This window comes from Neopsephotus bourkii, unplaced genomic scaffold (genome assembly GCF_033783945.1).
Source record: "Neopsephotus bourkii isolate Nb327-2 ecotype Australia unplaced genomic scaffold, CSIRO-AGI_Nbou_v1 NB_1204, whole genome shotgun sequence".
NCBI lineage: Eukaryota > Metazoa > Chordata > Aves > Psittaciformes > Psittacidae > Neopsephotus > Neopsephotus bourkii.
In genome coordinates this window covers 181931-197988 of record NW_026901689.1, presented here as the reverse complement: position 1 = coordinate 197988, position 16058 = coordinate 181931, and the positions used below count along the sequence as shown (strand labels likewise).

Below are 16058 nucleotides of genomic sequence, written 5' to 3'. Positions count from 1 at the left end.
CAGAGATAATTTTTTTATGTAACAAACCATTTCTTTCTAGCATTACAAACTAAGGTTTACCACATACTTTACTGGGGGAAAAAACATGGAAATATGACTTTCACACTGATTTAGCACATGGAGGAGGGGAAAGGAGAATTCACCTACTTGCTCCACAGTTAGAAGGAAACCAAGAATCATTAATTCTACCCTGGGAGTACCTTTGCACCAATCAGGCAACTTCAGCATTTACCCACAAGGTTACTTGGGGGAAAAAGATGAATGAGCTGGGCATTTAAAACATAAGTATAAACACTAAGGCTCAGTGTATTTGTGATTTAAAGTCATGATATCAGTGGAAAATATATACTTTTTCAAAAACATTTTCACTGTAACAATGCTGAGCTATCACTAATCCCCAAAACATGCTAGTAGGATTTGGCTATCATCAGAATCAATAGCAATACTTTATTAAAATATAACTAGGTTACTCATCAGTATTTTAGGCATATAATCAAACATTTTTCACTTACCAGTGCTGGATTTTTTCTTGGCAGCTAGTGACCACCTGTCATCAAAACAGATAACTACTCATGAAAAAACAAGGCTAAGTACACAGCTGCAATGTCAATGCATCAGAAACTAGAACAGCAGCATTACAGATTTGGTGGTACATTTCTATTTGTCAGTGCAAAGGCAAGGGAATGGTAGTTCTTAAGCATCACACTTTATCACACACTAATGTAGACCCATAACCACAGAAAAAAATTACAGCTTTTCAATTCATATTTTGGTACAATACCTGTTCCATAACTATTCCATGACACACAATAGTATACTACCAGAGTAGCAGGCTGTGCGATCTGCAGACATATTTTCAGTGTTACATGTTCGCAGAATAAAAAAATAACATACATAACAAGCCATCAATGTAACCTCCCTACTGAGTCGCTAAAAACCAAAAACAAATGAACCCCACAGCACCAAAAACATTTTTTCCTTCATCAGTACATCAACAAATGTCTCCACTGGCCATTTGGATTTGAAAAAGCACAAATTAATTTTGTGGTGTTTAAACACAAGGGTATCTGACACCATTATATGGGCTGCCAGCTTCCCTCCTGTTCTCTCCAGGTGTCACAAAAAGAGGAAATTTTAATCTGAATAGCTCACCTTATGTCACAGGCTTTTCCAAGAGATCCAAAATAATTTACAAAATAAAAGGCATTGATAAAACGAAATTGTTTTCTCTCTTTTAACCGTATTTTTTAGACTACGTAGGTATAGCAGACAAGATGCTGAAACCTGTGACCTTGTCTGCCATAATTACCTGAAGATTTTGTCTTTCAAAACATATTCTGACCTCTGAATAATGGTTACTAAAAATATAACACAAACAATTTCATTCAATTATATGAAATGCAATGAAGCCATGGGGCAATTAAATATGTCTAGACATCTTCTCACTATAAGCATTTTCTAGATTATTTTTTCTTTACACATTTTGCTTTTCCTATAGCCAAAATAATGCTAACATTTGAAAGCAATTAACGAAAAAAATTGCAGAGAAAACAGTAACATACATTCAAGTACCACCGAAATCACTGAACCAGATAATTCTCCCCCCCCACACCCCCCCCCGAACAGGATGAAAGGCAATTTTAATATTTTTTTTTTCAGTTAGCATATGTGCATCTATTGCAGAACAGATCTCAGACCCTTCACTTCCTATTCAAGGACTACTTTGTGAGCTAATAATTCTTTAAACAGAGTAAAGCACTTACATGAAAAGGATCAGATCTACATTTGCGTTTATGTTATTTCATAATCCATCAGGAAATTCAGCCAGGTAGCTTGCCCCGCATAAGCCAAGTTTAAATTTATCATTTGCTTTAAATGCCTATAAATCAAATGCCCAGCAAATATTTCCTTTAACATGCAAGCTAAAGTTAAGAGTAAATATGCAAACTTATACAACTTCTACAACTCAAAAATCTGATTCATACTATTAATATCGAGCTCATTTTAAGAGTAAAGTTCCCATTAAAGGTATATATCACACAGCGCTGAGTACAATGCTAACCCACAACGGAGCCCACCACACACAGGTAGGAGAGTCAGAGCCTATTCTACCAACATCCCTCACCCTTTCAGATCTGGTAGGGATTGCGAAGCACGCAACGTAATTTAGCACACAAAAATGTTTATAAAATCCTTTAAGAAAGTTCCGGTTTAAATGCTCCACTACAGATGAAGATGGAAAAGACAGGAAGCTTCCCATTCCCAATACATGACTTCCCATGCACAAAGTGAGCTAAAAGCAAAAAAAGTAAAACCCTGCAAACCAGAAGAGCAGCATGTTCATTAACCTCTACATGATAATCCTTTCATTGCTGCATATTAACTAGTTACATATTCATAATCATTTACATTATTTAGAGGACCTTGTATGAAAATTTCCAGGCTATATCCATTAGCTACAATGTTAAAGGTTAGAGAAGATAGTCTACTTAATGTTTCCAGGAAGCTTTTTTAATTAGTAAATATGTAAATTGGGCATATATGCTTTTTATGTTTTTAAAAAATAGCCCATCAGTAAACCAGCACAGGGGCATACGCTGTTTCCATTGCCCTTTATCCTCCTAAAAAAAATAAAAAAAATAAAAAAAAGGAAATCAATAAGACCAATCAATTTTAATTTAATTCTTCTTCTTTGATACAATCTCTCTTGAAGAGATACTAAAGGGTGGAACCAACAACAAACCTTCTCAGCTCAGTGGCCAGAATAAAACAAGACCTTTTACAGAAGTGCTAAAATATATCACCTTAAAAATGTTTCAGGTTGCACTTCTAGAGCTGAGCTCTATTGAAAAAGTAAATACTGAAGAACAGATGGAGATCAATTATGCGTATGCCCTTATTAGGTCAGTCCCACTGTTTGGATAACAACTGGTCTTAGCAAAGAAACCAACAGATAAATATATAAACAAATCTTTGATTCTTTGCCTTTAATCAAACACAGGAAAATCATTAGTCTATCTTCCACACATGATTTATATATAGAGCTACAATTAAAGAATGAAAATTCCTTTCAGGGTAAATAAATTAAAGGACCTATTTGTTTGTTCATATGAGATTTTTGTTTGTCTGGACACCTAGAGCCACCCACTACACATTACTTCCAAGACATAACAGTGAAGCAGTACCAATAAACTCTGAATTCTCCCCTTTTAGGCATAAAAATGTAGAAGCTTATGAATGCATGTGCCTATCAATGGCTTATCTGCATACAAAAATACGAACTACTCTTGCAGCAAACTTAGCATTACCTTATCATGGGTCTGGTTATTAAAACAAAATCCACTGCTGGAAAACATATTCCATACTCTTAAAAGAAAGCCAGTGGGCTTTCCTCCTTTTCTTCTAACAGCAACTTCTTAAAATTTAGTGCTTCTTGAGACCCTGGACAGACAGAGGCATACCATGGGATAACCCCAGCAGAGAACAACTCTGTGCACCTATATGTAATAACCCAAAGCATAATTCTTTCTGGATTAAAAAAGAAACTGGCAAAGCAGGAGATTATGCATTGGTTCTGCTTTTGTTACTACTAGGCTGAGCTATTTGAAGGAAGCATCCATTCCTGCTTTCAAGGAATCTTGTTTCCAGGTTGCACAATCAAAGCCACAGCAGACCAGGAGGATTAATCCTACAATCACCTCACAGGTGTTTCCCAGTTCCACCATGTCAATCTGAACTCAGTGCAGTTTGCAGACTATTGACTACACATCATGGTCAAACAACTCATACCGTTAAGCCGAAGAGTTCATTAGCTTTCTGAAGGCAGGAAATTCTTTTTGTGTGCAATACTTTCTCTTTTTCCAATCTATTTATAGCCCATCTTCTCCAAGATCTTCCATCTGAGGAGTTTAAAAACTTTTCCATGAATTAAAGAATAGTGCACTTTGGGAAAGTGTTGCACTGATTTTGCAGGATGAGTAACCTAGCCACTGACATTGGAACTGAGCTAGGATCAGAAGCCGCATTTCCTAACTCAGCAGCCAGGCATTACCATCACTTGGAGTATTTTCTTGGAAATGATGACAGGCAAGAAGGATGCTGTAGCACAAACCTTATTCTTACCTGTACACGCCTATAGGCCTCTGACCTATTCCCCGCTATTCCCTCCTCTTCCCAGCAGGTCCACACTCTCACACACAAGAACACGTCTTTCTTCCACTTTTGTTTTTATAACCTGATGCTTCTGCACATGCTTCCATTATTAACAGGTGAACAGAATTGCTTATGATGCTTCTGAGTACCAAGGTGGTACAGAAATAGCTCTGCTCTCCTCTCTAACCCAAGACTATCTGGTTTAATTTAGGTAGTTCTCCAAGATGGAATGCATGAATCCGAATGTCTCTGCTTGTCAGCTAGGCACTGCCTACAGAATGGACTGGTTTAGCACATGGAAGTTAATTCTTCTCTCTCACCTGCTCTGAACAGCAATAAGGTAAGCTTATTTTATTCATGTTTCAGTTTGTGAAAAACTGTAAGCAACAGAGCTGGTACTGGTATCATCTGCAGACACTTTTAGGTTCCAACACTAAATCTGCTGCATCTGAGCCAACCCATTATGTTCAAATCTAAAGAACTATACACTGATATTTTATATGAAAGTTAATTTCAACAAAAATGATAGAAATAAAAATGCCCCATCAGATTAGGAAGAGTTCCTGAATGAATGAGAAGCTTTTTCCACACTTGTGGCTATTAATGTGGAAATATGCACTTATGGCACATAAGCAAAGTTCCTGTTTAAACTGCAACTCAGGTATCTGAGAGACCAAGTAGATAGATGTGTCCTGTTTCTACATGCATAGTTGAGTATTTTGCTTCAAAACTGTGGCTTACAATCTGGCTGGTCTTCTGAAATTAGAAGCTAGGGACACAGATCTAATCCCAGCTCTGATTCTATTTCTTCTAGATGGCCTTGAGCAAATCACAGCCTCTCAGTCTACATTTCTTCATCTGCAAAATGGGGATAACAGTATTAACCTACCCACCTCAGAGTGTTTAATGATGATTAATTAATGTGAGAAAAGCACTCTAAAGATGTAAGAGCACTATATAAGTGATAAAGCATTATTTACCACTTGAAAAGTAATCTGAATAAAATCAGATATGCAAGTAATTTGTTTACATGTAGCAATAATATAATTTGTGACTATTTAATCTTGAATTAGTCTCACTTTAAACATCCCTTTCAATCACATTCCCAGTTACTTAGGGAAAATGACAGTATGGAATACTTTTTGTGGAAGCAGAGCAAGTAATGAGGCGGTAATTAAAGTGAGGGCCTAATAAAGTCTAAAACCAATGATCTGCCTTCAGGAGACTGTCCCTGCCGTTTGGGCTGTTCAAACAGTTCAAGTCTTGACCTTGGTTCTGTTGTTCAGAACCTTCCCAAAACTACAGTGAAAAGTGGATGCAGCTTTTCTGAGATGCAGATCCATATTTACAAGGCTAAATCCAAGATAATTTCCACTACTGACCCAACTCAGATGACGCCAACTCTGCACACAGTTTTAACTGCTTAGCCTTCTACATCCAAGTATTCACTGCAGAGCTGCCTCCATCTGTAAATGTTTGCAAGTATCAAAACCTGCTCTGCCATGCAACTCATGCATAGATTTCTCTGTCGCACTCCCAAACCCTGAAAGTTTACCAGCAAAATAACTAGCTCACAATATGACTACGTTACAGAAGAACACTAATGGATGGTCAAACATTTAATCATCTCTTGGTAACAAGGATGTAACAAGCCATATGCAAGATAAACATTTAAAATGAATTTTCATTTTTTCCTCTAGGAAACACACAGCAACTGCTGATGGAGAAAGACAGAATTAACATTTGCACAATTATTTTTCCTAGAGCTTCATTTTCAATCAAAAAATGAAATAAAACTATTAAAAGTTCTTCAGTCTGTTGGCACACTGTATGATCTAATGGAAAAGGAAGAAAGCGTTTCTGAGCTTTCATTTATTAGATCGTATTACTCAAAAACACTACCATTTCAACAAATTATTAACATAAATCCCCCTTTGGGTGAAAACTTGTCTTTTGAAGAAATGTTTGGGAAGAATACTGAAGAAAAAGACTGAAAGAAATTTGAATCATAGCAAACATTTCTTTCTAAGGGAAAAATCTAATTTAAAAATATAATCACATTTTTTATCTTCCTCTACAAGAAAACAAGTGAAGATCTACTATTTTTATATTAATTGTGTACACAAAAGTGGATCTCTCAGCTTTGCAGTAAAAGTAGTATGTAACTATTATTTATCAATAAATAAAAACTAAGTTCTGACAAAAATTATTTTTGGGAGCTCAAAAGTTCTACTTGAAAAACCTAAAAATTATAAAGCAGACAGTAAATGCCTTATCTCTTGTCACTGGGAATCCTGCCCTGTGAAGACTATTTTATGGCATGACCACATAGACATAACTCGAGAGTTACCCTGCAGTAATAGTGGGACAGCCAGGCAGGCAGGGTCACCTCACATGAACCAGCACCCTCCCTGCTCACATCCAACCATGAGCTCCCGACACTTCTGGGCTATTTTGCTGTTTGTCAGTCCCCTTTGGGAGTCATTTCAATTCACAAACCAAGCAAAGATCCCAAAGGCAGCAGGATGTTTTCTGCTAAAAGCGTGAGATTAATTAGCTTTGAATTGAACTGGTCCAAGAAAGCCACAAACTCTCACCTTTCTCTAGTAGCAAGTCAGCACCCATGTCATGTAACTGCCTCTTGAGACACAGCTAAGGAACCTTAGTATTTCAATCTACTCCAGGTAAATGCATTCATGTGGCTGTACCATACCCAAGCTAGCTCAGGTACCAATACAGCAGTAGACAAATAAAATCCTGGAACTCCCATGGTCTAACTCAACAAACACCTTCAGCAGGCTTTGCAAGCTTTGATGTAGTCTATTGTGCAATGATTATGCTGCTAGCAATACCCAAATTAACTAGCTTAAAATTGCCATGAGCCATGGCATCTGCCTCACAGACAGGTGCCTTCACGCTGCTGTTCAACATTCGGCTGAAATCCTGAGTAAACTCATCACTTCCTGTCTTCAGCTACTCAGCTCCACTGTCTTACCCTTCCAACTCCAACAATGCTGGCAGACATTTGTGATGTTGCACAATTAACCAGATTAGAGAACCATGCTGGCTGAACAAAAAAGGGGAAAAAAAGGCAAAAAAAAAAAAAAAAAAGTTCACAACAAAGCTTGGATTTAAGCTGGATCCCAATGCAGGTCACTGAGCAGCATCACAAATGTGCCCCTCTAATATTGCTAAAAGGTGAAAATAAGTGGACACACAAAAAAAATAAGAGTAAGAAGCTGTTCACCAAATTGAAGTTATCTCCTTCCTGGATAACTGAAGTGATCATTAAGGGAATTTCTGAACAAGGGACTGAGGCTGCTGCTCACAACTGCTCTAACTTGGTACAAGTGTGGCTGCGGCTCAAAGGGCCAGCCCAGTTTCACCCACTGCTAGCTCTGTATCTCCCCGCCACATTTATGCTGGCATCTCATATGACCATTTTGTGTGCATTATCGGATTCCTCTTACCCTCAGCAAGCCGATCACAAGCGTTTGTACAAAAGTGGTTGAGGGGTTCACTCTTTTTGTGACAGTGAAGTGGCAGCCTATGCAGACAAGAGGAACCATAAAACCAGCAACTGCACAGTGCAGCCTGGTTTCCTAACATCCCACTACAAGAAAACAAAGTCCCAGTTCAATTGCTGCTCTTGATGGCCTGAAGACAGCAAGCTCCAAGCTAGGAGTTTAGTTACCAGTGAGGCAGAACACATAGACCTGTCCGCTCCAGAATAAAGGCAAGACTCTTTAAACTCTTTTGTGAATTTGTGACTTTAATTACCATTACAAAAAAAAAAATTTAAAATCTGATAATTCACTTCACAATTCTTGACACTATATAAACCAGTGGGTTATTTAATTCATACTAATAAGAACATAAGACAAATACTGACTATAAAAAGTAGAAGTGATGATCAATTAACAATGGCGAAACAGTAAGTATTACACTGAAAGCTTCTAAATAATGCCTGAATTAGCCTATTTACTTCAAAGCAGTGCGTGAGAAAACATTATTGGAACCTACTATTACAAAAAAAGCACTGGATGGGCTGGAGTGGATGTCACCGCCAAGTTTCTGAAGATGTAACTGTTCAGGTACCTTTGAAAAAGGAATATAGGAAACGAAGCTTCAGACAGATCTTTTCAAAATGAAACATGTCAAACCAAGCTTCAGACACTCAGTTAATAACTTTTCTCAAGCAGCTACTGTGAAAACTGAAATCTGACTGTGCTGCTGTCTCATACCCAGGCTTTCTCTAGAGCCTGTCAGCATGGGTGGAGGCAGGAAAAAGTGCAACACCCAGGGAGACGCAGCACTGGAAAGCACATTGAATCTCACCTGCCAAGTCTGCAGGCATGCACTTACAGATTTCCAGGGACTCCTGCAGCAGCATGAAGTCTACAAGACCCTACTCAGTCTCACTGATCTTTTTCAGACTGAAGGAACAGTTTTAAAACTGCCAAGTTGCTGACTTCATAGCACAGATGCTCGTTGAAAAAGCCTTAAACAGAAGCAACTACCTCCAGAAGTAATTCATACAAGCAGGCAACAATGTAAGATTAGGGTTCTGTGATTTGTTTCTCCATAACCCACCTATAAGTTGCTTGACCATTAAAAAAATGCAAGTACCCAGAATCTTGAAAACAATTTTGAAATTAAAGATCATCCAGATCAACCATTAAAACTTAGAAAAATATAATGTACAGTGGTTAATGAGTTACTGCGATAGCAGCACTAAATCTAATTGTGCTTTGTTGTCATGGTAAGTGAAAGAAGAGTCACTTCCTTGGCTTAAGGAAAGTCTTTCTTAAAAAGAAAATGTGTTTGTCAGTGCAATTAAAAAATAATAATACTAATAAAAAAAATATCATATTGCCAACTAATGCTGGAATCCTTTACATTCTCCATGCCCATGTTTGCACTCTACAAACGTCTCTTGGGTCTAGTTGGTTCTGTAATGTCTCCCATTACATGTACCTTCCTTGCATTTCTCAGAAACTATAGAATTTATCAGCCCATTGTAAATTCACTGTCTGCACAAGTCGTACCAAATCACACAGATCTGACTTGTCAACTTCCCATCAGTTAGTAATCCCAACCCATCTGATTGCAGACATAAATGTATATCAAATATTATGTTTAAATGCACGCTGTACGGCATGAGAATGCACCTATTTAAATATTCATTTTATAATTCCTGTACCAACTTTCAATAGATTTAAAACAGTATTTCCAGCTAGCATATATTGCGTTTGCAAGTAATCCATGATGCATACATTATATTCTTCTTACAGGAATATTGAAAACTTTACACAGGCACTGTGCTTCCAGTGATGATCTTTATCATGAAAATTACTAGATATTCTTCTATAATTTATCCCCAAGATACACATTCTAAGTCATGTTTTTATACGAAGTGCCTTTTGTGGGAGCACTGAAAATTGCTTCTAACAGTTTGGTCTTGCCATTGCTACAAATTAACAAGATGAAATCTGTCCAACCAGCAAGCAGTCCTAAACAAGAATTAAAATTACTTTTCACCAGGGGTCCTAAACCTGGAAGTTGCAACCTCAATCAGATTAAAGATAGAAAGTCATGAACATCCTGCTCTTTTAATACTCTCAAATAGGAAGGAAGCCTCAGCTCATGTGCTCTCCGGAGCAGCTCTTTAGCACTCAAAAGCTCAAACTCGTAGCAGAACCAGGGTTGTACAGTGGCCTGGATGTTAAAATAATCAACCATGATTCAAATATTAATTCTGTAGATAGGTAATACTGTATTTCACTGTTACACTCAAGGCTACCTTCAGATTAATGGAATAAACAGGTTTCTTTATACTTAATCAAGCATCACTGGGACAGCATAACATCACAGTAATTAACGAAAATATATATGCCTGTTTAAATGCTGTTATATATACAGTTCTGGCTAAATAACTTGACTATATTATGATGCTCATACTACCATTACTGGTCTACCAAAGTACAGCATAACTGATTCTCCCTCATCTTTGTGCTAAGCCCAAAACATGAGCATTCAACTTCAGTCATTTTGTGAGAAAAATATGAATCTCTGAAAAGAGGCAGCTGAAATGAAAAGACCTCCTCCATCTTAAAATGCAATATTTTCCTAACTGAAAATACTGTTGTAATCCAATTATATATATTCATTGCATACTGGGAAGGTCTACTATATCTTCATCATGACACTCCCTTGTAACCAAGATACACAGTTCTTTAGTATAATTTCATATTGAAGCTGAAATGTTCAATCTTTTTTTTAGCAAATTTGCAGAAATTATGTAGTTTCCCTATGATAAAATTGTGGTACATCAGCCTAACAGAGGCTTAATTAATGGTCTCCTGGGCCTCTTTTCTACTGGAGCAGATCTGTAAGAGTCTTAAACTTGCCTACCAAGGGGCCTTACCATGAACCGGGAATAATTCTTGTGTGGCTACAATCGACACATTAGGCCTGACACTAATGTACCAGAGAAATTATTCTTCACCAAATTCTACCAGCTGAAAGTTAACTTAAGGAGCCCAAGCAGATGAGTTACTATCACCAATTACTGGTATAACAGTTTATTATTTATGCAGAACGGGCGACATAGAGTATTCCAGCAGATCCTCTTTACTGCTCATCCATATTAAGGGGCAGCTGGTTATGTACATCACTTCAGAATGACAGTGAGCTGTTCAAAAGTAGACACATTCCTACACACTCTATTCCTGGCAAGGCACATTTTACATCATGTGTGTGTTACTCAAGTTTCCTTACCCTTAACTAAACCTGTATGTGACAAAGCAATACACGCTGAAGTCCTCAGTTATAACCAAGGAGCCCTAACGTGCATCTTAGAAGTAGCTAAGAAATTTTAACCATGTGAGAAAAATAAGCAGAAAAATGGAAAAGCGTGTGGCCTGTGCAGATATACTTGTGCCACTGATGCAGTGGATGTCCCCATGAGTTCCTCCTGCACCCACACAGTGCTTGCTGCAAGGCTGGAACCTACAAGCCCAAGATCCCACTTGTTACATTAGCAGGGCCCACTCGCCTCAGATTACAAATGTAACCTGCAGGAAATGTATCCCGAGTTCTGAACTACAGCCATTAAGCCGAACCAGCCTCCAAACTCCCAGGTATCATTTCTGCTTGGCTCTTTCCAACCTGTTTCAAATATAATCAATGCTTTTTAAAATAAGGCATGAATTTTCTATTTACCTCAAGTCAGGCCAGGAGATGACCCAGTTCAACGGCACTGGCTGGGCCTTGCACAGGGCCTACCAGCAGGCCGGCATTTTACAACAGTGCAAGACCAGCGCTTTGGCTGGAGAAAACACGGGTAAGGGGAAGGAGGATGAAAACACACGTGTGGCAGAGTGCCGGCATGCACGCTTCTAGCGTGCTGACTGTAACGGTCCCCACGGCGTTTCATGGCGAGCACCGAGGCAGCGGGCACAGCGCAGGCCCCGCTCCCGCCAGCCCCAAATCACCCGCCTGGCGTGCACCGCTTGAAACGGCACTTTGTCACCGCAACAGCTGCCAACAGCTAACGGGGCTGCGCCAGAGGCCTCTCAGCGCCCCTTCTCCCCAAGAAGGCGGTCTCCGGGCGGGCTGGCAGGGGGTCACCGGCCCGGCCCGTTGCGTTACCGGGGTTAGTCTCCCGGGTCTTCCCGCCCGGCCACGACGCTCCGCAGCCGCCAGCCCTGACGTCAGCGCCGTCACGTGCCCGTCCGCCGTACACAGGCCCCGGCGCGTGCCGCCCAGGGGCCGCCGCCTCCACCCCCCCCATACCCCCCCCAAACCCGGGGGAGCCGCTTTACTTCCCCCCGCTCCCCCCGCCCGTCTCGCGCCCCAGCCGCGTCCCCTCCTCCCGCTGCGGCCCGGCCCGGCGGCCTTGGCCTTTACCTGTTCATGCTTCTGGCGGAGGCGGCCCACTAGCGCAGGGGTAAGCGGAGAGGCGCCGCCGGGGGCTTCCATGCCCCACAAACTGGGCCGGGCCCGCAGTCTCTGAGGGAGCCGCTTCGCAGCGCGGAGGAGAAGCCGAGAGGCAGCAGGCGGCCGGGCCGGGCCGGGCCGATCTCCTCAGCAGGGCGAATGAGTCCTATAGAAATGTTTGTGGAGGACGAAGCGCCGGCTACAGAGCCGCATCCACGCGGGGGCCACCGCCGCCTGGGCCCGGGTCGCCGCTGCCGGGGGAAGCATCTCACACTCGCATTCTGGGCCGCGACGCAGCCTGGGCCCGGATCCCGCTGCGCCGGCGGGCCGGGAGTGCGCCGGCAGCTCGCTGCTGGCCGCCGTGTGCTGCCTCCTGCCTGCTGCACTCTGGGTAGCCAGGCAGCACGCCCGTCAGCCCGTCCGGCGGCCCGCCGCACCCGCGGGAGGCACCCGGCTGCGAGCCGCGAGAGGCGGGCGCTTCCCACCCCTTGCCCGTCCCGGCGGCCCCGACGTCTCACTCCGGCGCCGCGCCGGGCGAGTAGGAGCTACAGGATGCCGAGTGCCAGCAGCGGGCACGGGTGTCCTCTGTCCTGAACTTGTTCGGAGCACAGGCCCACGCCTCTAGTGCAGAACATCGCATCCAGCCACCCTCCGTAAGGGGGGTCTGATCGGCCTACAGTCACAGAATCATAGAATACTTAGGCTTGGAAAGGACCTTAAGGTCATCCAGTTCCAGCCCCCCTGCCGTGGGCACGGACTCCACACTAAACCAGATCACCCAAGGCTCTGTCCAGACTGCCCTTGAACACTGTCGGGGATGGAGCATTAACAGCTTCCCTGGGAAACCCATTCCAGTGCCTCACCACCCTCACAGTAATGAACTTCTTTATACGCAATCTAAACTTCCCCTGTTTAAGTTTGAACCCATTACCTCTTGTCCTATCACTACAGCCCCTAATGAAGAGTCCATCCCCAGCATCCTTGTAGGACCCCCTCAGATACTCGAAGGTTGCTATGAGATTTCTACACAGCCTTCTTTCCAGGCTGAACAGCCCCAACTTTCTCAGCCTATCTTCATACCGCAGGTGCTCCAGTCCCCTGATCATCCTCGTGGCTCTCCTCTGGACTTGTTCCAACAGTTCCATGTGCCTGTTATGTTGAGGACACTGGAATTGTGCACAGTACCCCAAGTGAGGTCTCAGGAGAGCAGAGTAGCGGAGCAGGATCACCTCCTTCGACCTGCTGGTCACGCTCCTTTTGATGCAGCCCAGGATACAGTTGGCTTTCTGGGCTGTGAGCACACACTGAAGCCGGCTCATGTTAATTTTCTCATTAGCCAGCACCCCCAAGTCCTTCTCCGGAGGGCTGCTCTGAATCTCTGCCAATTACTCTTCTCTGTAGCTGTGCCTGGGATTGCACTGACTCAGGTGTAGGACCTTGCACTTGTCATGGTTAAACTTCATGAGGTTGGCATCAACCCACCTCACAAGCGTGTCAAGGTCTCTCTGGATGGCATTCCTTCCCTCCAGCGTATCAACCAAACCACACAGCTTGGTGTCATCGGCAAACTTGCTGAGGGCGCACTCAATCCCATTGTCCATGTCAGCGATGAAGATGTTGAACAAGACTGGTCCCAACACCAGTCCCTGAGGGACACCACTCGTTACTGGTCTCCAGCCGGACATTGAGCCATTGACCACAATTCTTTGCGTGCAGCCATCCAGCCAGTTCTTTATCCACCGAGTGATCCATTCATCAAATTGATGCCTCTCCAATTTAGAGACAATGATGGCATGTGGGACAGTGTCGAATGTTTTGCACAAGTCCAGGTCGATGACATCAACTTGCTCTCTCGCTGTCCGTCAGTTCCGTAGCCCCATCATAGAAGGCCACCAAATTGGTCAGGCAGGATTTCCCCTTAGTGAAGCCACGCTGGCTGTCACCAAGCACCTTGTTGTTTTTCATGTGCCTTAGCATGCCTTCCAGGAGAATCTGCTCCAAGATTTTGCCAGGCACAGAGGTGAGACTGACTGGTCTGTAATTCCCTGGGTCATCCATTTTCCCCTTCTTGAAAATGAGGGCTATATTTCCCTTTTCCAGTCTTCAGGAACTTCACCTGACTGCCGTGATTTTTCAAATATGATGGAGATATATATGGTGGACAGTCATAGAATCACAAAATACTTTGGGTTGGAAGGGACCTTAAAGTTCATCCAGTTTCAACTCCCCTCCCACAGGCAGGGACACCTTCCACTAGAGCAGGTTGCTCCAAGCCCCTTGAACACACCAGGGATGGGGCAGCCATAACTTCTCCGGGCAACCTGTGCCAGGGCCTCACCAGCCTCACAGGAAATAGTTTTTTCTAAATAAGTTATCAAAGCAGGCAGAACTATAGGTCTTTTATAACAGGAAGGTGATGTTGCAATAACTGATCTCTCAAGAATCACAGGCTGGTTTGGGTTGGAAAGGGCCTTAAAGCTTAACCAGTTCCAACCCCCCTGGCACAGACAGACACACCTTCCACTAGACCAGGTTGCTCAAATACCTGCTCTGCAGAACCTTTGCTATCAGGATGCCTGACAGTGAATAAAGTGTAGGCTGCAATGACCAGAAGGATTGCAAAATGTACGTAGATGCACTGAAATCATTTAAGGCAACACTAAGGCTTGGCTACATGAAATGTTACTGTGTGGGAGGCAAGTGGCATAGCAGCCCCTCTAGGACTACCACAGAATAATTTATGTGCAGTAAATTCATTAGCTGATATTGTCAATGGCATGAGGTACAGCCAAAGTAATGTTCTGGTAACTGAGTGGAGCCATACTTCAACAGCATGCTGGAGCACAGCGCAGCTGAAGATACTTGACATAGGGCGTGACTGGCTGCTTCAAGTGCACCAGGTGTATTTTACCTTCTACACACGGAACACCATGCTGGGGGATTCAGTTATAGACAGACCTTGTATCTATTGCTGCACCTTTCCCTTGAGTGAGCAGGGAGCTGTGAACACCCAGCATATGTATTTGACAGTGGAGTAGAGGGGCTTACACTGTCTCCATGACAAGGACTGGCAGGCATGTCACTAGGTGGAAGTACAAAGGTGCATCTTCCCTGCATTTAGATTGGGGATAGGGTGTCCTTCTGCAGAACATTTCCTTTCCATGAGCAGAACTAACCCTGCATACACCATGAAACAACTGTTTGTGTTATATACAGGAGACAGTATGTGCTGTGTACTTTAAATTCAGGTTCCCATCCCCCTTAAGGAGCCTCTTAAAGCTCTACAGATGAGGAATTTAGAAACAATTTTCAAAGCATGGTTACTCAAGCTGGAAGTTAGCTTTTAGCCAGACTTTAATACATTTTCCAATATTGCAAATAAAAATTTGCAATTGCAGCTGGGTAGTTTGGTTTATGAAATAACTACATCCATAATCTTCTAAATGCTCATAGTAAATAGCTCCCTTTCAGCCTGCTTAGAACCTCTCCTAAACTTTTCTCCAGTTTACAGGGCTCACAGAGGAGATACTACAAATATAGGTCATTTTAAAACGCTCTAGTTTCATTCAATTTCACCTCAACTTGATTGGAAGACAAAGCAGATTCACAACATGCAGATACATAGAAACACAGAATTACAGAATGGTTTGGGTTGGAAAGGATCTTAAAGATTTATTTTTTTTTTTTTTGGCCTGACACAACAAGAAAGCACTTACCTAACAAGAAGAGCCACAAAGTAGGAATTTTCTATCATGAGATGCTGATTTCTAAGTCGAATGTAAAGGCATGCAATTGTTAGTTTCCTGTTTTAAAGACTTTGCCATTTCCCATGCCTCTAGTACACCATTTAGTCACTAAATGTATTGCACTGAAGACTTCTGACAGTTGGCCAAAGTAAGAGGCTGCATCATTATCAGAGTAATGACCGTTTGTTTGGTTGTACTGAGGGTAGTATGGGATAGTTT

General features: G+C 42.3%; 1 protein-coding gene across 2 annotated transcripts in view; it reads right to left on the bottom strand.

Annotated features, from left to right (window-relative positions):
- URI1 (URI1 prefoldin like chaperone) overlaps positions 1-12558 on the bottom strand; it is a 43930-nt gene extending 31372 nt beyond the window's left edge. Inside the window, exons 1-2 of one of the 2 annotated variants that reach the window (XM_061364304.1) lie at positions 12064-12558; positions 513-547 (exon numbers count right to left, since the gene is read on the bottom strand). In XM_061364304.1, coding sequence (XP_061220288.1) covers positions 513-547; positions 12064-12135 — 107 coding nt within the window. In that variant the 5' untranslated portion in view covers positions 12136-12558. The remainder of the gene's footprint in view (positions 1-512; positions 548-12063) is intronic. The other variant, XM_061364305.1, reaches the window with a different exon arrangement.
- Between the last annotated feature and the right edge of the window lie 3500 nt (positions 12559-16058).